At 39.4% G+C, this 25,521-nt stretch overlaps 1 protein-coding gene across 2 annotated transcripts in view; it reads right to left on the bottom strand.

The window, feature by feature from the left end:
- The window catches only part of GMDS (GDP-mannose 4,6-dehydratase), a 643,170-nt gene that overhangs the window by 297,870 nt on the left and 319,779 nt on the right, over positions 1–25,521 (bottom strand). For both annotated transcript variants that reach the window (XR_013533842.1, XM_002746279.5), the window contains exon 7: positions 18,214–18,341. Coding sequence is in view for 1 of the 2 variants with exons in the window: in XM_002746279.5 (XP_002746325.1) it covers positions 18,214–18,341 (128 nt within the window). In the remaining variant the exon portion in view is untranslated. The remainder of the gene's footprint in view (positions 1–18,213; positions 18,342–25,521) is intronic.

Below are 25,521 nucleotides of genomic sequence, written 5' to 3'. Positions count from 1 at the left end.
TTAAATGATAATATTTGGGGTTTACTGACTTAATTAAAAATAGTCTTAAAATTAATGTTACTTTTTTACCTTTATAGTGTGATAATGACTTAAAATTTTAAATTATATAGCATGAGGTGTGCATGTATAGCTTGAATTTTATTTCTATCAGGTAGCACTTTATATAGTATTTCTTGTCCTGGTATGTAAAAAAAAGAAAAGAACAGATGTTCGCTTATTTTAAACAAGCCCAGAATAATAAATGAAACTGAAAAAAAAAAAAAAAAAGGTGACACTGGGCTCTATAATTTGTTTCACTTGGGATTGTACAATGTTAAAACACAAAATCATGCTCTGCATCACAGAACACTACATTCTGTTTATTTAAAAATAATTTTTAAAAACAGCATTAACTTTACACTAGATGGTAAATAATGCTGTATGGAAAAAATGTTTATAAGATGATTCCATATTCTCAGTTTATAAATCTTAACCTATGTTGAGCTCCAGCCCCCTCCCTTTGAATATAAGAAAAGTAAGATTTAGGACGGCAAATTGATTTTATAGGGGCTAGGCAGCAGCAGGAAAAAGCTGAGGACCCAACATGCAGCACAACAGATGCTTTGCACATAACACGAGACTCTTTTGAGTCCGGTGTACAAGTCACTGTCTTCACCACAAAAAGGCTTCAGTTTGAGACAAGAGTAGGGATAAGGTTTAATGTTTCATTTAGCGATATATTCCAAGTATATATATTGTTAATAAAAACGAGTGATGAGGCTTATGCCTTCTAGGAAAGGTATCATAGAGGTTTTTCTCTGAATGAGTCAAACATGTACTTTTGAAAAATTGCTATTAAAAAACTGGCATTGTGTTTTTAAGGAAAATCTCTGGAAGCTCTGGAGAAACAACGATTGATTAATTAAATTTATCACTAAAAAGTTCACTTCACTTGCCAAGGTGGTCTGATGCAAACTCTGTTCCCACAGCCTGGACTCTACAATCAGGGAGAGATGGCGGGTCTAGTACATTTCTAAAGTAAAGAAAACAGCAATGCGTACCATATATTTGATGTGGGTAATAGACAGGGCCATCCAAGAGTAACGTTTCTAAAAGTAATAAGCTTTTCCTACATACTGATCCACGTAACCAGAGCTGGGGAAACTGTCTCCAGGGACATGCTAATGTCTCCCAAAGAAGGCCAGTCAGAAAGTTCAGCTGTTCTATCTTTGGACCATTAATACTGGATGTTGAGTCAGGCTACATCCCAAAACACCTACAACTGAAAAGTAATTCTTCTCAAATGAAAACTGGCATATTAAGTGTACCCTCTGGGTTTGGGGAATGTTTCCCATCCCAAAATAAATTTTTAAGCACAAAGAGACAGTTAGAATGGTCACTCTGTTGATAACCATGCTTTATTCAGTAATCTGTCAAACAGGAAAAAAAAATGGCAGAAAAAACAGACCTTTATATTTTAATTTCCTTGTGCCTGTTCTTTCCTCCAGTAAAAAAAAAACGTGGAATTTCTCAAAGGAATGAGCAACAATCATGAGAGTATGATATGCCTTTCATACTGCACAGGCTAGTTTTCCAGGGAAAAGAATTACAGCAGAAAGAGGATGTTGCCACACACATATAATAACGGCATGAACCATTCTGACTTACAACATAAATTGAACCATTGAAGGATTTAAATGTTCCTCATTAACTTTTATTAGCCTCAATTTTTAACTTTTTTCCTTCCTCTTAAAATTAAAAATGAGCATTCCCTTCAACTTTGCACACCTTCAAGCAACATTCATACTAAGCAAGGTCTTCGAGGGACCATGAAGTACTCTGTAGGGGAAAAAACACCTCCAAAACCAAATCCTCTAGTTCAGAGTTTTTTCCGTGTCTCTAAACTCTTCATAAAAAATAACAGGTCTGAGGCTACATTTGAATACTTTTTCAAACTAAGGAGAAGAATAACAGATTTCATAATCCTATCATTTCAGAATCTATCATTTCTGCACACTAAAAATAAGTGATCTAATCAAAGGATTATAGGGAGCACTCCAACTTTTTAGAGCCCTTTCTATGTGATAGGCAATAGGTTAAACACTTTGCATTATCTTACGTAGCAAAATCTGAAAGCCTTAAATGCAGTTATAAAACAGTCTTATCCAAATGTGAAATGTAGTGCCCACTGGGTGACGAATGTGATACACCAACTCCCCTCAAAAAAAGAAAAAGAAAGTACTCTGGGCTCTTCCTCCCTCCATAGCTTGTGGATCTCAACTACTCATGGGGTGTGCACAGACCAAAAACAAAAACAAAAAAAAAAGAGAAAAAGAAAAAGAATGAAATACACATATACAAATCAAACCTTTTAGTGACTGTTTCTAACAACAAAGATTTAGAAAGCAGCATTTCACAAAGTAAAAAATAAGTGCATATTTGGTCAGAAAATTTTCAAAACTTGTGGAATATTACAACATAAAACTACAGAATTTCAACCTCATGCACACACCACTCTGAAAATGTGCCCCATCACCAGCTGGGCTTCTCCGTGTGCACTGCAGTCCTAAAGCAGCATTACATGTTGCCCTTCAGAATGAGACTGATCTTACCTCTGCCACACAAACTATAAACTGAAAGTAGCATCCTTAAGTTATGAAATGTGCTTATTGTTATTATTTATTGTTAATTTGTTTCTTTATTGTTATTTGATCCTTTAGGGAAACTAGTTATTATTAATTGACCTTTTAAGAAAATTTGCATGTGGTTAAAATGTCTGGATTATATTTTCAGTTGCTTCAGTTTGCTGCCAAAGAAATTTGGTAGCCAACTATCTAAAAGATGTTTTTAGAAGCAAGTTTTCTTCCTCAAAGAATAGAAGGGTGTGCTTCTTTTTAAAAGACCATATTCCAGTTACAGGAAAAAAAAAAATGCTATGTCAAAAATGACAATAATATGCACTTTTTCACCTTGGAAACTTTAGACTTGAAAGAAGCCTACAGTGTAAGTTTTCCATCACTCCAGTTGAATTCTAAGACCACCAGTGAAACAGCACCACTCAGAAAACCACAGGGGTGGCCTTGCTAGAATACACATATAGTTGCTGAGGAACAGGAAACGAAGCCAGATGGTTCTGCTGAGGAAAGCACTTTTTTTTTCCTTTATAAAACCAAAAAAGTACTAATAGGTCAAACATAAAAATGCAGATATGGAAAAGCGGAAAGCTAACAGGAAGATTTATGTAAATAAGACAAGCTTAAGTTTGCATTATGTTCCCCTCTGCATCAGTGAATGGGTGTAGGGGGAAAGGAAAAAATAATACAGTACATGCATCACATAGATCTTTTCTTGACGGGAAAAATGCTACTAGCAATGCCACTTAGGCACTGCTGCTAAATTGTGGGAGCCAACAGCCAGCATATGATTTGTGTTACATAGAATGTGTGTCAATTATCATGAAAGTGTTTTTTCTTTCTTTGTTTTTTAGGTTTCTTTTTTTTTTTTTTTAATTAAGTGAACCTCTAAATACAGAGTTTGAAGTAACTATAACCTATACTCTGGCTTCTTACACATCTGGTTTAATGTAGTTATTCACAGTCTCATGAAGTCCCAATGCAGGGTGACACGCGACACCTGAGCCTATTTCCAGGGATGATTCCTGTGCTCCAAGTTCCCCAGGTGTACTCATTACACTGTCAAAGGCAGAACTCCACCAGGCACTGGGCCTTAGGCATGTGTCTCCCAAGGCTTTGGATGGCAAATTCTGGATCCCTCTCCTGTTGCGCCCAATTACCCATGCTTCTTGACTGGAGTCTGTGAAGCTCAACACCCAGCCACTGGGCCTGCCTGAATCAGAGCAGCATGGTCACACACACAGCTCTGGCGAGTGCAATGCTAGGGCCCTCTCTCCTGCACAGACCCACCCTCCTGCTTAGCCCTGGAAGGAAATGTGCCAGGTTGCCATGATCTTGGGATGGCAAGAAGAATCCCTTGAGAGGTCTGCAAGTCAGAAAGCAGCCAGCCATTGCCCACCCTGGGCTCTAGCTACAGCAGGTAGCTGGCGTCCACCAGAAGGAAAGCAGCACAGAGGCATTGCCTGATCTCAGACCTTGAACCATCCACTGTATCCCAAGAGAATGCATGTCCCTGCAGAGCCAGTGCTTTCACTTTCTCATGAAGAAGCTGGACACCTGGGTTTGAGGCTGAGCTGCTATGAGCGAGTACAATCTCAGGTAGTCAATCACCAGGGTTCAAGATGCTGTGAGAGGCGCCGGGGGCCAGATGCAAGCGTGTCAGCCATGTCCTGGCAGGGGCTCACAGAGCTGAGAATAAAGAGCTGAAGACAAAGCAGGAAATGGCCAATTCTTCAGTGACGTGGCCAGGAAAGAAGGGCCCCTGAGGAGGCCATCTGCAGAGGCAGCAACGGGGCCTGAGCAGGGCAGGACTCTAAGGGCAAGCAACTGGGGCAGCCCAGGGCCAGCACAGTGCTGGGCCAGCCGCTCACCGCTCGGGTGATGGATGCGGGGCCCTGACCAGGGTCCAGAATACATGCTCCAGACAGCTGCCTTTATTCCGTGGTGGAGACAGTGATGGTTTTAAGTTGACAGTATCTACATCTCAGAAAGGTGACTCTAGCAGCCAGGAAGGAGATGGAGGGAGTGTCACAGTGCCAGGCACAGGCAGCACGAGGGCTGGCTGAATGTGAATGTGCCTGATCTAGGCCAAACTCAGCAAGCCTCTCTCTCTACACTTTTGTTTTTCCCTCTAGTGGGAAAAATATGAGAATAGCACCTATCTCACCAGACTGCTGTGAAAGTAAGCTTGTAAACGTGTCCAATAGTTCATGCATTTTCAGCACGCAATAAGGGTTTGAACTTGAAAATAAAGGCTCAATGAATATTTTAGTTAATCATTTCAGGGTCAAGGAAGACTTTTTCCTTAAAATAGCAGCTGACCATTAGAGCTGTTCATAAATAAAGGGCCATGCGGGGAGGCAGTGACACCCTTGTCATTCAGACACATTCCCACCCAGCTCATGCAGGCATCACAGGTGGAGACTAAGCTGTACCTGAAGATCTTGGCATTCTTGCTAGTATAAAAACCATCATTAAACATTTTTAATATACAATCATAGTTTGTATATAGTTCAGCCCTTTATTCCGAAGATGTTTTTGCTACCCCATTCTAGACGGACAACATGGCTGTAGGGAAAGGAAGACCGGTAGCCACATAGTTACAAGGTAGCATGCCCACAGTGACCAGCGCTGATGAAACGTGAGGGTGCAGCTGAAGAAAAACGGGGCATCTGCCAGCAGTTCACCAGGCTCTATGGGCCTTCATGTGCGGGGGTGCGGGGATGTTCACACTCAAAATGCCATTGGCCCTAGCACAGATGATCCAAACTAAGAGTTTTTATATTGTACTCCCACCACACAACCTGCGGAAGAGAGAAAGAGGGAGGGGAGAGGAGCTGAAGGGAGTGGTAGGGAAAGGAGGGAAAGGGAAAGAGGGAAAAAGAGAGGCAGGCATGAACAGAAGGAAAGGAGAGGGAAAGAGAGAGACAAAAAGGGAGGAAGGGAAAGAGAGAAAGCCAATCATGCATGGCACAGTGACTTAGGAAGAATCCTACTGAAATGCTCAATAGAGCCAGGGTAATTTCTTTGAGCCCTACTGGACTGCTAACATTTCAGAGCCCAATACCACGCACAATTAAACAAACAAACCCATAATTCATTAGGGATAATTTTAATAGATGACTCATCAGCCAGCCAATGACGCTTTGTTTTCCCAAAGGCCCCGGTAGATGCTTAATTACAATGAGGCTTCCACTGCCACTGACGAAAGGCAATGGAATCTAAACCACCCATGCCATGTCTTTAAGCTTCTTCAGGGTTTTTTTTTTTTTTTTGAAGATAAGGATCAAATGAAATGACTTCTGTTAAACTTGTGTACAGAATTGATAAATTCTTCAAATTATATGACTGTACAACTATTAAAGTGCTACTTAATGTAGAGGAAGTCTGTTGAGAATACAGGGCCTACCTAGCCTTTTAACTTTTGGCTCCTCAGATGTTTCAGTTTCCTTCTCACTCAGTTTCTTAGGCTGGCGTGGTTTCACAGAATGGTCAGAGATACTAGGCCAGTAGTAGAGATGCTAGTTTATATGTAACTCCTAGTGAGAGGAATACATCTGCTATAAAATCAACACTTGAAGTCACTGAAAAAAATGACTTTAAAATCTCACAAGAATGACTACATATACCAAAAATCAACCCAGAAAGGCACGGTATCATAGTAAGTTATTACACTGAGGAGTTGGCAGAGCAGGACTGAAACCCATTGCCTGATACCAAGAAAAGACATTAGACAAGGGTTTCTCCTTCAACGTCAGCCTTTTCCTATGCAAATGACAACAAACAATTATTGCTCTCCTAACCATGGTTAAATATGTTGGGAGAATCGAATACAATGATATAAATGATAAAGCAAAAAGGACAACCTTCCGGGGTTTAAAATAAGTTCTAGTGAAAGGTCTTTTTATTTTATTTTCAAACTTGAAATTTCAGACCCAGGGAAAACCAGCAAGTAATTCTTGACTAAAGGACACACTTTAAGGAAAAACACATGAAACTAAGCAGCCCTTGAAATCCTCATCTCTGCCTTTTTCTGGTGAGATGAGATAGGCACAGGTCTGCTACCTTGAATGAGTATCTGTATCCTGTGGACTTGGTGACAGAATGGCCCGAGAGGCAGGAAGCCAGCCCCAGTCACCTTCCTGGAATGCAACCTGTCCCCTCCAGCACAGGCACCCACACCATCACTCTTCTCTGTGAGTCAGAAGCTAGAGGATGGGCCTCATAACAGGGATAGTCATCTGAGCATGAATGTGATGTGCGACCCAGGAGGAAATGAAACCACATTCACAAGGGACAGAAAATGGTACTGCAAAAGGCTTCTCTTTTCTTCTTACTGCACTGTTTGCACAGATTTTCCCAGAGCCACTGTCAAATAATTACACTGGAATCTTTAAGTAAAATTCTACATATATTTAAAAATAAAGTCCTATTTTTAGAATGTGACCTGCTTCTAATTTGTGTGTGCTGCTGATGGGTACAGACTGAGAGACAGGATAGGGAGGGGAGGAGGAAAGGAATGGGAGAATCTGAAGGTTTTCCATAACAATAGAGCCTTCCTTGGACCTCTGGCTCTCTCTAGAAGAATCCTCTAACAAATGAAGATCCCTGAAAACTGAGAGGAAATAGAGTGATAATCACAAAAAAAGGTTTCTGATTCAGTTCATGTCAATATCATCAGCTATGCCCACGGGTACTTGGTCTTAAAAGCTAATGCTGTATTAGTGATTTTTAAATTTTGTTTTGTAAACGAGGGCCAGTTTATCCTTCTGCCTGTCTATTTTTTCTATCTGCTTAGATAGCCTTTCTTTAAAAATAGGAATAAGGCCAGGCATGGTGGTGGCTCATGCCTATAATCCAGCCCTTTGGAAGGCAGAGGTGGACAGATGATTTGAGTTCAGAAGTTCAAGGCCACTCTAGGCAACTGGGCAACACCTCTACTAAAAACAAAAAAAAATCAGCTGGACATGGTGGTACATGCCTGCAGTCCCAGCTACTCAGGAGGCTGAGGTTGGAGCATCACTTAAGTCTGAGAGATCAAGGCTGCAGTAAGCCAAGATCATGCCACTGCACTCCAGTATGGGTGACAGAGTGAGACCTATCTCAAAATAAATAAGTAAATAAAAAGTAAAAATAAAGCTAGGAATAAGGTCTAATAGTAGTAGCATCTAGAGAAAATCAGGAAAGTGGCCACTGTATGAGAACATACAGACATTACTTCCTTTCCTTTATGGTCTGCATTCAACCAGAAAGAAAGGTGCTTACAAACATTTTGCTGCTATCAAGTAAATCCAGCACAACTCAACCTGTGCGGTAAGATCATATTCTGGCAGAAGTGTCCTGTGCTAACTAAAGAAAGCATCTCTTAGTAGTAAAAGAAATAGAATATATTTCATATATATGGATTACATTTTTATAATTTTATAAAGAAATGATGGGCAGGGGGATCCAATTCAGGTATTTACAGGGCATTTGTTATATGCCAGGCATGTTGGAAGGGATGATTAAAGACAAAGAGGAATAGGATCCAGATCCTGCCTTCAAGGAGCTTCCCCAAGAGAGACTGACTTGAGATAGCAAACAAAGTCCTGACTGCTCCTCAGAGGTCTCCCTCAATTTTCTCTCTCCACAGAGAGCCCAACCATTTTCTTTATGAGAAAAAATGGTCAAAGCGATCGCAAATATTTTACATAACTCTGAGAGGTACTTAGGGAAGCTATCCTATGGAGTAATTTCATCCCTTCCTTTGAGAACTCCACTAATCATTTCCATATGAGGCTTAGACCAAAAATGCAAAGACAATTTCTCAATTTCGCCTTTACATAATTCGACTTCTGTAAACTGTACCTGTAACTAACTGGTCCTAATGGAAGTCCAACTGTTTTTATCTTCTAAAAGGAAAAGGAGTCTTTTACTTAACTAAACCCCAAATTTATCTGTTTGGGGCATATGTAGTACAGTTTCTGAAGCAACTGTAATAAGTCAAAAATCCTCTCTAAATTTGAACCCAAGAGAACAGTGGCTATTGAATGTTCTTTACCTTCAATAAGGTACAGAGTAGGAGCTCATGGAACGAAGTCCCCAGCCTATATTAAACTTATTTCACCAGCAAGTCAGTGTTAAACATCTTATTCCTGCATGAGATCTGGTCCATTCTGTGTTGCCTAGTCTTACTCTCTTGATGCCCTGGCCCCTCAGACAATCAGTTACAGGGATTTGAAGATCATATCAGCACTACAAAGCCATCAATTATCCCAGCTTTATTAAAGTCAACAGTTAGAAAACGAAATAACAGATACTAAAAGTGCAACTGAACCAACACTCACAGAGAGGATCAAACTTTCTTCTTTAAGCAAAAGAATAAGGAGAATCTTTGTGGCATGACTGCTATAATTCCTTCTCACAGAATAAGCAGAAGAGATGTTTTCTAGAATGGAGTGAACAGGGCAGAAAATACAATGTGTTTCTTTGCTTTCGGGAACATTCGACTTAAAAAAGGTTTTGTTTGTGTCTTTGGATGCAAAGGCAAGATTAACATGCTTGTATTAGAGGATCCCCTGAGGGTGAGCCTGGGAACCTGGAGCTTGGGCTTCGGCATTCAAGTGACCCACAAACGGACAGAGCAGAGCCCCCAGGCTTCTCCGCCAGAGCTCTGCCAAGACAAAACATGTAATTTTAGTAAATTATTTCCTGCAATAAAGGTGGTAATAAGTAGGATAAAGCCAAACAATACTTTAGCATGCATTTAAAAACAGAGATTTGACTTTTAGCTTGTGTGTGTATAGGAAAGGGACAGAGAAAAAGAGAGAGAGGGATTAACTCATGGTGTTTGTGTAAAAGACTGCCTCAATTACAAATACTTTTTGCCCTCTCCAGAGTTCATTACTGTAAATATGACGCATTTATACACTAATGCGCTAATGTATATAATGCATATATATTAGTGTATATATACACACACTAATACATATAATATATATATTTTGTATATGCAAAATCACTAAATTTAATGATGTCAATCTTATAAGAGACAATTACATCTATTTCCAATGGATAGTCTTGTTATTAAAATTAAACAGCTTAGTTCATATTTTCAGATTTTCCAGATTTTCACGGTCACAAAAAAGTGGGAGACACCGGTGAAGGAAGAAACAGCTGGGGAGCAGGGTAGGGAAAGGGCAAGGGCAGACTAGGGTGGACAGAGAAAGCTCAAGGAATTTCATGGACTTGGTAAGTGCAAAAGTAAACAGTTAACCTAAGTGTGAAAAGTTCTTTAGTGTAAGAACTTTCTTACACTATTTTCCCGGGACTTTTGCTCTCAAGACTAGCACCAGGACTTTCTTAAGTACAATGGGTCACTTCATGATCCGCAATGGTATAATGACACTTCACATCAATGAGCGTGACTAAAGGGTGGAGTACAAGCTTCCATCTTAATGTGGTTAATTACTACCCATTAGAACTTAGGCAGCACTTACATGAAGTTTCATAATCCTCATAATTCACATCCACAGGCACTATGCCTAACCCATTTTATATGAATATGCAACTTCATTCTCTATACATTTTTGTCCTCTCTACACATATACCATTGCCAAAAACTGCTTTTCTAATTTCATGTCATATGCTCAATTTTATGGGGTTTATATTAAACTTAAAATGTGATCTAAGAATGTACACAACCTCATGTTTCTAAATTATCTGTGAATGAAAACTCGAACAACTCATACTAGAAATATGGGTGATATAGGTGTCTTTCCTTAAACAATAAAACAGAACCTACAGCTTCTTATTTGGGGACAAAGCAGCTCCTGGGATGACATTCCAATCAAGCAAGACCTAGCCAGATGAAATAAGCAACTGTAATTTTCTATATTTTTCTTAGCTTATTTTAAATAATACACTGAAAAGTTTACTGTACAGAATAAAGAAGAACAAAAAAGAGAAATGGCAAGTTGAATTTGTTATACAGAGTTTTCCACAGCCAGATCAGGAAAATGGTTTTTTGCTTAGTCTAAACATTTTATATTTCAAAGATGTAGGAAACTGTCACAGGCTTTTCTTTTCCTATAAATAAGGCTGTTTTTTCTTTTTTCATTATTAATCAAGGCCCTTGAATTGTCTTTCTTAAATGTTTGGTTTGTTAGAAACCACGTTCTTCTAAAAAAAGAGGAGACTATTTATTTAGTTATTTTCATTTTTATTTCTTGGCACATTTTTCAAAGATTGTATTAAATAGCCCCCTAGAAAGCTAGATTTTTTCCCACAATGGAAAACAATAGCAGTACCTCACTAATCAATATAAAATGTCAAAATAAAAAAATTGATGAGTATTACAACACATTTGGTAAGCAGGCCACTGATATATTTTCCTTCCAAGCAAAAACACCTTAGGATCCTAAGTAATAATATAGAATTAGACTCCCACAGTGAGTAGAAATTCAACTGCTAACCTTATTACCTAACAGTCACTTGACAAAGATTCTAATAGAACAGATTTTCTAGAAAATTCCCCAAGTAAATATCCTCTGGATACAGCTCCACAATGACTTCCCCTGTGCTAGGAAGACAGGAACGATGTTGTTAAGACAGAGAGCTCTCAGCAGAAGCTTGCTTTTTCTGGACCACTGTCACTTCATGAGACAGATACAACCTCATCATTGCTTTCGGTTAGGTAAGGCCTTACTAACGAACAGATTCAGGCACCACTAACACTTTAGACAACTGAAACACAAAATGAGCTACTGCTATATGCTACTCTCCTGCATATGAACAAACATGGCTTATTGATGGTGATACAGGCAGGAGGCAGACAGGGGTGGGGCCCTGGTGAAGCCCCACCTTCAAACCAAAAAGCCTGAAACTCATGGTCCAAAGCGAGAACCTGTACTCCTGTTTGCCCACTCTCTCCTGAATGGTTATTTCTGAATAATACCTTTTTGCCAATCAAATGTTGCCTTTCTCAAAACCACCAATGTCCCACCCTGCACCCCATCCTCTGCCTATAAAGACCCCAGACTTAGTAGAAGAGAGAGAAGCTGCTTGACTGGAGAGAGGAGAGTTGACTTCAGAGAGTGGATGGACTTTGGAGGAGAGATGGCTTAACTTCAGGGAGGAGCCGGCTGGACATCAGGGGAAGACTACCTGTTTGTCCCCTTCCCTCTACAGCTCCCTCTCCACTGAGAGCCATTTCCATCGCTAAATAAAATCCTCCACTGATATGGTTTGGCTGTGTCCCCTCTCAAATCTTATCTTGAATTGTAGCTCTCATAATTTCCACGTGTTGTGGGAGGGGCCTGGTGGGAGATAACTGAATCATGGGGGTGGTTCCCCCATCCTGTTCTCATGGTAGTGAATAAGTCTCACAAGATCTGATGGCTTTATAAGGGAAACTCCTCTTTCACTTGACTCTTATCCTCTCTTCCCTGCCTCCATGTAAGATACACCTTTTGGCCAGGCGCGAGGGCTCATGCTTATAATCCCAGCACTTTGGGAGGCCGAGGCGGGTGGATCATGAGGTCAAGAGATCGAGACCATCCTGGTCAACAAGGTGAAACCCCGTCTCTACTAAAAATACAAAAATTAGCTGGGCATGGTGGCGCGCGCCTGTAGTCCCAGCTACTCGGGAGGCTGAGGCAGGAGAATTGCTTGAACCCAGAAGGCAGAGGTTGTGGTGAGCTGAGATCGTGCCATTTTACTCCAGTCTGGGTAACAACAGTGAAACTCCGTCTCAAAAAAAAAAAAAAAAAGATATGCCTTTTGCCTTCCACCATGATTGTGAGGTCTCCCAGTCTTGTGGAAATTTGAGCTCATTAAACTTCTTTTTCTTTATAAACGCCCAGTCTCTGGTATGTCTTTATCAGCAGCATGAAAACATACTAATACATCCACCTTCGCCATCCTTCAAGTGTCCACATGACCTCATTCTTCTTGGACTCCAGAAAAGAGGTCAGGACACACTGAGTGTAGGTATTCAAAAAAGTCTGTCACACTAGCCCTTTGCTCTCACTGGCAGAGGATAGCTGCTCCACGTGACAAGGCAAAGGGCCAAGTGAGCTGATAACACACTGCTGTCCACAGATGGCAAGAGCTAAGAGAGCACTGTCACATGCCCTCTGGGCCTTCAGGGCCACAGGTACCCCAACCCATGTACCACAGCAACACCTGCATGTAGCTTGCTCCCGCTGGTGACCAGAGCAGCCAGCCTTGCTCTCTGACGTGCTCCCTCCCACAAGGAGTTGAGCACGCCAGGCTTAGTACATGGAGCTTGCTCCTGCAGTGCACAGAGCAGCAATCAGCCAGATCTCATACTCCCTTGCTCATGTGCTCCTTCCCCCAAGCAGTTGAGCATGGTGGGCCAAGTAAATGGAGCACCCTGTCATAAGTCCAGTGAAAGGGTCGTGAAAAATCCTGTATCAATGGTGATGTTGCAACAAGCAAATTTCCTTTAAGTAAGATCTCAAAGTTTAAATGACATCTCTTCCTTCCAGATTAGTGTAACATAGGATACAAAATGCTAGTATAAGACGGACAGATAGGAAAGAAAGAACTGGGCAGCACTGGGTAATTCTCCTAGCTCTGTCTGTAACTTATGTATCCTGCTGGAGGCTCTTCACCCTCCCCAGGTTTCTGTATTAGCTGCAAACTGAAAGCTAGAATGAAGGTGAATTCATTCAGAGGACAAGGGATAGAGGGGGGCTGGAGACCTGACTACTTATTTTCCTCAAACACACACTTTGCTTCTTTACCTGATAGAGCCAATAGCATAGGTTCAGCAAGATCTGACAGCTGTCTCAGCCACTCTTTCATATATTTAAAATGTATAAAAAGTCTTCAAAAGTTTCTGGCATGTAATAAATAATTAACATTTGACAATTATGTTTATTTCTAAAAGTAGCTTTATCATTATTTAGCCCGTGCTCACTGTCCCCTGCCACCTCCATACAAAAAAGGATGCAGGTGCCACCCTGAGAAGTAAGAGGTTTTCTCCCTTGCTGTTTTCAGCCACCACTGCTACAATACCGACTGCCAGACACTGGTTGAAAATGGTATGTGTGCTACCAGGGTGTTCTCCTGAAGCTGCTTGAAACTATATGGAGGGAGGTGGGCATAAAAGCAGGTTGTAGAGGGGTCAGGTAAATACTTAAGATAAAAATATTTTAAAAGTTTAAACTGCTATCTAAATATATCCCATAAAATGCAGATTTTTGGTAACTTGTGTTTGTGCAAATTGAATATTTACAGCTGTAAGCCATTAGCAATACAGCAATTACTTAAATAACAATTTTTGTTCAAAAGGCAACAGTAATTGTAGACGTGAATTGCAGAATTTGAGTGGTATGCGGGTGTTTGAGGTAACATTTACTCAATTATTCTGTATGTTTAAAAAGTTTTATACTAAAATACTAGAAAAGATCTAACTGCTTATGACTTTATTCAGAAGTACAATATAATTTAATAGAGCTGTATGTATTGTTTCTTCAAGTTGAAATACTTTTCACGCATTTAAGTAACTTTTAAAACATCTTGATCTAGGAAGCAAGACTACAGATGGATGAAAGTGAATTGGAAGCAGCAAGTAATGACTTCCTATAAATCATTGTGAAAACTTTTACAAGTCAGAGGCAAACTCTACTCATATATGTATAGCACACTACTGCTAATTTTTTACAGGGTTGATAATCTGTCCTTTACACAGATGGAAAAATCAAGATAGAACAGCTTGTCTAAGGTGAGAAATAATCTATTTGCACAGCAGGAATCACTGGCACCCACTTCACAAGAGGAGAAAATGCTCTCTGCTCTTTGTTATGGAAATTCCCAGACAAGTAAAAAAGTGTCAGTCACTTAATCTAAAGGTTTACTAATATTTTTGTGACTAAAAGAGAGGAGTTGTGATGGGCGCGGGGGAGGCAGGGAAGTGCCGGGAGGTGAAGGGCGGTTCCCTGGTGAGGTCCAGGCCTGTGCCCACGGACCGAGGTGAGAACAGGCACTCCTGCCTTCATGCCCAAATGCTGCATTTCCTGCCCCACCACACCCGTCATGCTGTGTCTACAAAAACCCCCGAGACCCTAGCAGGCAGAGACACAAGCGGCTGTACGTCAAGAGGAACACATCAGCAGAGGAACACACAAGCAGCTGGATGTTGGCAAAATGTCAAGAGCATACCTCAGGCACTGGCACACTGGCAGGTCACGGACCGGCGGAACGATACGGAGTTTGGCCATGGTGGACAGCAGAGACCCCCGCCCTACAGAGGAGACCCCGGGCCCTATGGAGAAGACCCCGGGCGGCTGAGCGACCGGACTCCAGAAGAAAATCACCTTCCCGCTCCATCTCCTATCAGGGTCCCCCATCTGCTGAGAGCTACTTCCACTCAATAAAACCTGGCACTCAGGCCGGGCGCGGTGGCTCAAGCCTGTAATCCCAGCACTTTGGGAGGCCGAGGCGGGTGGATCACGAGGTTAAGAGATCAAGACCATCCTGGTCAACATGGTGAAACCCCGTCTCTACTACAAATACAAAAAATTAGCTGGGCATGGTGGTGCGTGCCTGTAATCTCAGCTACTCGGGAGGCTGAGGCAGGAGAATTGCTTGAACCCAGGAGGCGGAGGTTGCGGTGAGCCGAGATTGCGCCATTGCACTCCAACCTGGGTAACAAGAGGGAAACTCTATCTCAAAAAAAAAAACAAAAAAAAACAAAAAAAAAAAACCTGGCACTCATTCTTCAAGACCACGTGTGATCTGATTCTTCCAGTATACCAAAGCAAGAACCTCGGGATACAGAAAGCCCTCTGTCCTTGACATAAGGAAAGAGTCTCATTGAGCTAACACAAGCCACCTACCCATGCTAACTGAAAGAGCACCCTGTAACACACGCACACTAGGGCTTCAGCTGTAAACATTCACCCCTAGACACTGCTGTGAGGTTGGAGCCGACAGCCTGCTGGTCTGCATGCTCCTCCAAGAGTTTAGAGCAATGGGGCCCCAAAGAAGCAAGCCACACCTCCATCGCATGCCCTGCGAGAAGGATAAGGGAAAGTTTCCCGTTTCAACTATATAATTAAAATGTGTGTAAACGAGATGGTATTATGACCTGTTTAATCTACATTTGCAAACACTTCTTTATTCTAATTTCAGTGTCAGGGTGCATATGTGTTTTAAACAATGTCTCTCCTTTTTCATTTTCATGATATCTGACTTTAATTTTGGCAACAAATTTACTTTCAGATATACATCTCTGGAGTAATCTTTTGTGGATATATTTAAAATTGCAAGGAATAATATTTCTTAAAATGGAGAGTACCAATTCTTAATAATCGTACCTTTAATCAATATTATGGTATACCATTTCCCTCACTATCAAAATCTATTTGATTTCTGACTTCTTTTTCACCTAAGTGCAAAATAATAAAATTGAATGAAATTTAATCTATTTGGTTCTTTGAACTTAGAGAAGAATCTGAATAAAGAATACCTATATAGCTTACTATGTAGCTCTATGCATATGCTGATGGCTAGAAGGCTAAACAATAAATAGATATTATTGAGAAAATAATATCTTACCCAGCAATCCCATTACTGGGTATATATCCAAAAGACTATAAATCGTTCTACTATAAGGACACATGTACACGAATGTTCATTGCAGCACTGTTGACAATAGCAAAGACCTGGAATCAACCCAAATGCCCATTGATAATAGACTGGATTGGAAAAATGTGGCACATATACACCATGGAATATTATGCAGCAATCAGAAATGATGAGTTTGTGTCGTTTGTAGGGACATGGATGAATCTGGAGAACGTCATCCTCAGCAAACTGACATAAGAACAGAAAATGAAACACCGCATATTCTCACTCATAGGTGGGTGATGAAAAATGAGAACACATGGACACAGAAAGGGGAGTACTAAACACTGGGGTCTATTGGGGGGAAAAGGGGAGGGCCAGTGGGAGGGGGAGGTGGGGAGGGATAGCCTGGGGAGAAATGCCAAATGTGGGTGAAGGGGAGAAGGAAAGAAAAGCACACTGCCATGTGTGTTCCTACGCACCTGTCTTGCATGCTCTGCTCATGTACCCCAAAACCTAAAATCCAATAAAAAATTAAAAAAAAAAAAAAAGAAAGAAAATAATATCTTTTTACAAAACAAGCCTCATATTTTTTAGTAGGTAAGGTCATTTAGGTTAGACAAAAGAATATTTCAGCTTCTCTTGTCAATATCTACTTTCTCATAATTTCTAAGTGTCGACCTATATATTTTTTGGTGTGATGTTCTTAAAATATATCTAAGGATTAATGTCATAAAATGCTTCTTTGTAACTATAGCTTAGAAGCACATACTTAAAAGATCTAGGCCAGGCATGATGGCTCACACCTGTAATCCCAGACACTGGGGAGGCTAAGGCAGGAGAATCACTTGAACCTGAGAGGTAGAAGTTGCAGTAAGCCGAAATCATGCCACTGCACTCCAGCCTGGGCAACAGCGAGACACTGTCTCAAAAATAAATAAATAAATAGAGATCTAAATGTTACACTGTTCAAAATTTAAAGTCAGGGCTAATTATTTTGTGCACATAACAGAAATCAGTATTAGGTGTTCAAATACACACATATTTTTTATTGTTACAAACAAAAATAAGATTGCAGGTGAACCTAATCTCTGCACTAGCAAACAAACTACCTGTTGGCTTTCTTTTGCAGGCATTAAGGTTTCTTTCTTAATTGCACAAATGAACAAGAAAGCTGGGTCTGGTTTCCTAGAGAGGGATCACTCAGGACAGAAATAGTCTCATGAGCACATGAACACTGTGAGCATTTGAACAAGAACAGGTAACTCCAGGGAAAGGACAATGTCACAACCATGCTTGCTCATGTCTGGTCACAGAACCAACATGGATATTTAAAAGCAGACAAATCAGGGCAAAATGAAATGTAATCATTTGTTTATTAAAAAAAAAAAATACTACTTGTATATGTGATATATGCAAACCCAAAACTTAACATGTCTAGGAATCCCAAGAATGAAAATCTAAATTTCCCTTTAGCAATATCCATTATTTTACAATAGAATCATTATTAACTTCTTTCTTTCTCTCTTAGGTAAAGGTCACTGACAGGCAATATAACATGTTAAGAAATGTGTGATGTAATAACCAGTCTCTTCAGTAGGAGAAAGCAAGGACTTCCATTAAGAATATTACTCTTGTTGGGATTTAATAGAATAATGTAAGACTGACGGTCTTGGATTACAGATTGAAATGAGGCAGTATTTCTGAACTAGTACTTTTATACCCCCAAAATAAAGAGGAGCACCATTTCAAACATTTTTTCCATCTATCTATTCATCCATCATCCAGCAAAAATAATTAAAATAATATTTGTGAAAGTTTTCCTAATTCAAGTACCATTCAGTGTAAGCTACCGGCATTCCAGAACCACCAATCCCTGATTGAAAGTAGCGTAAGTGTAAACATATATGCATGAGAAAAGTTTTGTATGCTCCTACCTCTAGGTCACACTTTTTCAGTGTGCACCTGGCATTTAGAATATCAATAGATACAGATATTTTCAAGAATGTAATGTGTCAGTTCCTACCTCCACATAGTCCTTGGCATGGCCCCAATCTCGTTTGGCATCCAGATTTCCCAAACTGAAACATTCCAGTTGTCCAAGGTAAATCTTAGCTACTGACCGGCTAATTTTTCGAGTAACAAAATTAGCTCCTAAAAAGAGGCAAAAGATGTATTATCAGTCAAGTGCATTTGACACATTTAACAGTTTGGAGAACCAAACCCAATTTCAGCCTCTGGGCATTTCTTTCATTCTTCACTCCCAGCCACCCTGTTAAAATAATAAAAGAAAAGAAAAGTAAAAAGATCATTAACTGTCATTTAGACAAGTTAAGAAGCCCTAATTCTCTGTGTCACATCAACTCTACTTTCATAACAAACGTTTTTCTTTGGGGGACATCTTAACATTCCTAATTTGCTGCTTCAATATGCAACCCAGGCATTAGGCCAAAGAAAAGCTGTTGGAATGCCAGTTTTTAAACAGAAAATTCAAAAGGGTTGTATAAAGGGAAATGCCAGAATGAACGACAGACATCTAAGACCACCCTGATTTTTTTTAAGAACACAAACATCATATATTCCTATTAATAAAGCTACTTTGGGCTCATGGGGTGAGAAAGAAACACAGCTTAGTTCACAGGGAACAAGAAAGGAATTTCTTTGGGCTGCCTTTCTCTTAACAAAATAAGTGGTGATGGCTCTTATTTAGAAACCTGCACAACCATCCAAAATACGATATGGTTCCTGGGCAAAGGTTTCTCTGCACTATACTTAGGGCAAGGCCACTTTCCAACTTGACTTAAGTGTTATCTACAGAAAGGGCTCCTAAATTTTGTGTAATATTCTGAAATAATCAGATGAAAGGGGTCACATATTAATGAAAGTACTGAAATTGTTTTAATGTTCTCTGGTCTTTAATGAAAACTCTATCTGCTTTTAAAAGATCACAAAATTAAAAGCCAGTTCTGAGATAGTTTTATTTGTGTCTAGATAAGGCTACGAGAAAACATCATTTAATACCAAATTCTCAAGGTAATAATATACACATTAGCTAGTTAATAATGGATCCATGCAGTTTAGATACGTGAATATCATAATTTATCACATACCAATGACTATACCTATGTTCTTTTGCATATGAAGCAGGGAGGCAGATTTATGATAAAAGCATTTGGCTTATGGAGAACTGGCACAGAAATAACGGGAATATTTCTAAATAAGTTTTCTAAGTTTTGGCAAGAATACGGCTTAGCACAAGTTCAAACACACGCCAGATTCACTCACTTCACAAACTTCATATATACATTTATACCAATATCATTATCATTAAGAAATACAATGGGACCACCATGGAAATCCATTTCAATTTCCCTTGTCAATTCAGCGGGTACATTAAAAGATACAAAGTTTCAACTTTCCACAGAGGTTTATATAGCACATAGAGGTCCTTCAAAAAGTGTCTTTTTTTTTTTTTTTTGAGACGGAGTCTCACTCTATTGCCCAGGCTGGAGTGCAGTGGCGCAATCTTGGCTCACTGCAACCTCTGCCCTCCTGGGTTCAAGCATTCCTCCTACCTCAGCCTCCCGAGTAGCTGGGACTACAGATGCCTGCCACCACGCCAAGCTTTTGTATTTTTAGCAGAGATGGAGTATCACCATATTGGCCAGGCTGGTCTCAAACTCATGACCTTGTGATCCACCCGCCTTGGCCTCCCAAAGTGCTGGGATTACAGGTGTGCGCCACCACATCTGGCCAAAAAGTACCCTTCAAAATGAAAAACTACTTATTAATCAGTAAGTAATTAGTGGCTAATTAGTAATTTAAAATTTTTTTCTATTGACTTGTAACAATTAAATTTAAATTTATAATTAAACTTAGTTTTTTTGATGTTTATTGTTATTTCAATGTCAGGACTATACTATTTTCTCAAAGTATACTAAGAAACCAATTATGGCACATTATTAAATGAAGTTTCCAACACAAAACATTTTGGATTAACCTATTTACCAGTAAACTAATGTTTGGGAGTCTAATGGAAGCATTTGACCCTGTTCAAACAATTGACTGATTCTTTTGCCCAGCGTTCACTGCACACCGACCAAGCACCCAGCACTGAGCTGGGTACCGGGGATCTGGAAGTGAAGCAGCAGCCCTTGTTCTCAGGTATCACAGAGTGTGTCAGATGGGCCGACAAACAGGGCTGAACCTATTAAAATGACAGGTTTGCAAGCGGGGGAAAGCCCGTGGGGTTGTAGCATAGCTGCCTGGCGCAGCACATGAAAAACACCCACCAGAAAAGGAGCTCGAATAGAGTCTTCCAGTGACGTCCTGAAGGGATTAATCAAGCTATGAGACAGGGGTACTTCAGGCAGGAGGAACAGCACTTGCAAAGATGAGGAAGGGTCTTTCTCTTCCAACTCTTAACACAACTTTAGGATGGTTATGGCACACGTCCAATGAGGGCGATCACTGCTAGCACTGTGTGAAGCTCTTTAGACGGGGTAACTCATTTAATTTTCAGAGCAACCCATGGGCTAAGAACTATTATTACCCCCATTTTGTACATAAAGAAGTTGAGATTCAGAGAAGCTACGTAAATTAACATTCTAAAACAGGATTGAAATCAAGCTATGTGACTAAAAGTTCTTATATTACCAGAACTTTAATGTCATGCTAGAAACGTAGCTCTTTTCTTACCTGGTTCCAAAAGTTATCTTGGATAACTAGCCAAAATTAGCTAAAATTTCTAGTTCTTAAAATGTAATTTTAACTATTCTTTAGAACTATTTTATTTTGAGATATAATTCACATATAACTCATTCATCCAAAGCATATACTTTAATGGCTTTTGTTATATTCATAGAAATGTACAACCATCACCACAATCAATTTTAGAACATGTTCATCATCCCAAAAAGGAACGCTGCATCATTTAGCAGTCACTACCAGTTTTCTCCAAGTACCCGAGCCCTAGCAAATGAATTTATATTAATGAAATTATATTAATGTCTAGTCTTTCTGACTGGTTTCTTTTACTTAGCATTACATTTTCAAGCTTCATCCGTATTGTAGCTTGAATCGCTATATTGTTCCTTCTTTATGGCCAAATAATATTCTGTTATATGAATATACCAAATTTTTATTTATCCATCCATGAGATGAGTATCTGCAGTGCCTCTATCCTTTGCCTTTTTTAAATAAAGCTACCATGACATTCATGTCTTTGTGTGGATGTATGCTTTAATTTCTTTTAGGTATACACCTAGGGGTGGAATCACTGGGTCATATGAAATCTACCAAAAGAGAAAATGTAGACTTTTCCAAAGTGGCTGCACCACTTTACATTCCTACCAGCAGCAAAACAGGGCTCTGATTTCTTCCCTTTCTCCTCAGCACTTGTTATGGTCTGTTAGACTGTAGTCATCCTACTGGGTGCCGAGCGGTATCTTACTGTGGTTTCAATGTGTATTTTTCTGATAACTAATGATACGAAGCAACTACCTTTTCATGTACTTATTGGCCGTTTGTGCATCTTTTTTGGAAACATGTCTATTCAGATCCTTTGCCCATTTTTAAATTGGATTATTTATCTTCTTATTGAAGAGTTGTAAGAGTTTTTTTTTTTTTGGAGACAGAGTTTCCCTCTTACTGCCCACGTTGAAGTGCAATGGTGCAATCTCAGCTCACCACAACCTCCACCTCCAGGTTAAAGTGATTCTTCTGCCTTAGCCTCCCAAGTAGCTGAGACTACAGGCCTGAGTCACCACACCTGGCTAATTTTGTATTTTTAGTAGAGACCAGGTTTCTACATGTTGGTTGGGCTGGTCTTGAACTCTTGACCTCAGGTGATCCACCTGCCTCAGCCTCCCTAAGTACTGGAATTACAGGTGTGAGCCACCACCATGCCTGACCCAGAGTTCTTTATACATTCTGGATCCAAGTCCCTTATCAGGTAATTAATTTGCAAATATTTTCTCTCATTCTGTAGGCTGACTTTTTAATTTTCCTGATTGTGCTCTTTGAAGCATAAATGCTTTTTTTTCTTTTAATTTTGATGAAATCTAATTTGTCTATTTTTGCTTGCATAGCATGTGCTTTTGGAGTCATATCTGAGAAATCTTCATTAATCCAAGGTCATGAAGATTGACTCCTATATGTTTTTACGAGTTTTATACTTTTTCTGCTTATATTTGAACTTTTGATCAATTTTTAGTAAATTTTTATATATGCTGTGATGAAAGGGTCTAAATTCATCCATTTGCATATTGATATCCTGCTGTTTCAGTTTGTGGGAAAGGCTATTTTTCTCATGTAATTGTCTTAGCACTTTCCTCAAAAATCAATTAATTATAAATGTGAGGGATAATTTCTGACTTACAATTCTATTTCATTGATCTACTCCATGTCTATTCTTATGCCAGTTATACACAGTCCGGGTTACTGTAGCTTTGTGGCAAGTTTAAAAATAAGGAAGTATGAGTTCTCCAACTTTGATTTTTTTAAGGTTATTTTAGCTATTCTCTGTCACTTGAATTTCCATATGAATTTTTTGTTGATTTCCACAAAAACACCAACTGGGACACTGAAAGGGATCATGTTGAATCGGTAGATCAAAATGGGGATTATTCCCATAATAACATTATTGTGTCTTCCAATCCATGAATATAGGATATCTTTCCCCTTTGTTTTAATCTTTTAAAATTTCTTTCAACAATGTTCAATAGTCTCCAGAAAATAATTTTTACACTTCTGGTAATTTGTTCCTAAACACATTATTCTTTTTGATTTTATTATAAATACAATTGTTTTCTTGATTTCAAGAATAACTTTTGGATTAATTTTAAACATTTTTGTAACCATATGTTTCACTATTTAATTCTCAAGAAAGGCTTAAGATGATTTTTTTTAATGTGCTCTCTTTGTTTTTACTCTATATTACAGAAGACTGCTCTTTGAAGGAAAGAACTATATAAAACATAGAACATGAGGGCTGAGAGTATCCCAAGTGAGAGGTGAAGAAAAAGAAGTGTACAGAGGCTGCACACCTGTCCTGAGTCAGGGCAAACAGCTGAGCCTGACCCACTTACGTTTTAGCCTCGTGCTGTTTCACTAAGCCACAGTGCGATGCAGGAGGAATCTCTCCTGTGATAAGATGACCTAAATGTTTGTGAAATGTAGCACTTGTGGATATGGAACCCCCTTAATTAATTTAAATACATACTTGATTTATAAAAGACTTAAACTGTAAGATTCTAGTTAGAAAGAGGACTAAGAAAAGTTAGCTCAGCGAATGGAAAGAAGGCCAGCTCTGTGAGTAACTGGCTGTGATATCTTACACAAACCATTTAGCAACTCTGAAGTCACAGCCTCCTCTGTGCACTTCTTGCATATTGATATCTGCCATGCCAAATCACTAGGAACACCAATGTAGATGAAATGGCATTTCTCATAGAAATGTAAGAAATATCACCATGTCTTTGTTTGTAAAATCAGGATAGTTATAGTACCTAACATTTGATGTTTAAAAGAGAATATCCAGGTTTTATGGTTATCAGTAAGTACTCAATAACTGTTAGCCATTATTATAATTATTATTTTAAAATGTTATTAGTATCTATAACTAAGTCTCAATGAAAGTTAAGATTTCTTAGTTTTTTTATTAATAGATGACTACATCTCTTAATTCTCTATTTTAAAAGTCTGAGATTGAGAAAAAATAAACAGCCATTACCAAAAGTAGGCATGTGGATCTACAGAGAAAGCAATAATAAACATTTCTTGAATGATTTTGGCTTTCAATATTAACTCACTAACCTAGGAAAGAGACTGCAAATAAATGTATATCCATAAGACAGACAGCAACTAAGATTTGTAGTCTAAACACTACTTTCATTGAGTTTTGCTAGCATTGCTAGAATGAGAAGAACTTCTGCTCAAGCAATACAGTAGACAACAAAAACTGCCACATTAAAAAACCCAAATATATACTAGGGACAATATTACTATTCTATTTTGTTAAATACAAAGCTGAGCCTCAAAGAAATAAAAGAAAATCCCCAGGTGAAGGGGGGTCTCCAGAACACAGAACACAGATCATGGGTGGACACTGAGGACTCTGGGCTGGGAGTAAAAATGGAAGGCCATCTCATGCCCTGGAAACAGGTTCAGCTTTAATATCTAGCTGTGACAAAGGACAAAATTTTCAGGGTAGATTACTAGAACGGTGTCTAACATACTATATTAGTTATGTATAATTCTGCTTGCTATTTTTGTCAGTGCTATTACCTTAAGCAAGTGTTTTAAGTTCTCAGTTCTCTTACCAATAAAATGCAATCATAATCCACATAAGAATAAAATATCATGCTATAGTAAGCAGTGAAGCAAGGCTCAATGTGAGCAGTAGCAAGAGGGCCAGCAGGCCTTCATGGACCCTAAGACTGTCCCTGAAATAGTGCATTGAGTTTTGGAGGTTAAGACTACTTAGGAAAGCTCAGACCCTCTATGAACCTGGGAAATGTGAAGCCTGTGAATTTTACCAGCCGCAGATACCAGGCATAGACAGACCTGGGACTAATTCCACCTCCTCTGTGGCCACAAGGCAAGGGAATAGCTAAGACCAGCAAGTCATCAGCTGAGCCCAGGAAGCATTCAGAACATATCACAAATACCTGAAGATACCACCTGCCCCTTTTTCAACACCAGGTCAAATAAGCCATATCTACATCCCATATAGAGCCATATGCCACACAAAGACTTTTAGGTCAAGCATGGACTGCTTATATGACAGTTTTCTATGTCTCAATACACTAATACTAAGCATTGTGTTGTAACTGTCTACACTGCTCAGAAATCTGCTGTTCAAGTTTATAGCCTAGCAACAATATGTTTGCAGTAGGATATACCATCCAGGTTTGTGTTAGTGCACTCTACAACATTCATACAATGACATCTCATAAGGATGTATTTCTCAGAACGAATCCCTGTGGTTCAGTGACACATGATGGTAGCTAGATGCCATCCCAAAGAGAAACAAGAAGAGAAAACATGCCTAGAAAAAAGCTTCAACATTCTGTTATACTAATAGCTGACACTGAACTTCCTTTTAAATTTTAATTTGTTCTTTCTTAAAAAGATGTATAAATTAACTGCTAAAGACTGCATTAGTTTTCTATGGCTGCCATAACAAACTCCCATACACTGGGTGGCTTTAAACAATCAAAATTTCCTGTCTCACACTTAGATGCTTGAAGGCTAATGTTCAACAGGGCCATAATCCTTCCAGAGTATCTAGAGGAGAACCCTGGTGCTGTCTCAGTATGCGATGGCATTCCTT

This window comes from Callithrix jacchus, chromosome 4, assembly GCF_049354715.1.
Source record: "Callithrix jacchus isolate 240 chromosome 4, calJac240_pri, whole genome shotgun sequence".
NCBI lineage: Eukaryota > Metazoa > Chordata > Mammalia > Primates > Cebidae > Callithrix > Callithrix jacchus.
The sequence above is the reverse complement of the archived record's forward strand: the minus strand, read 5'-3'. Positions and strand labels throughout refer to the sequence as shown.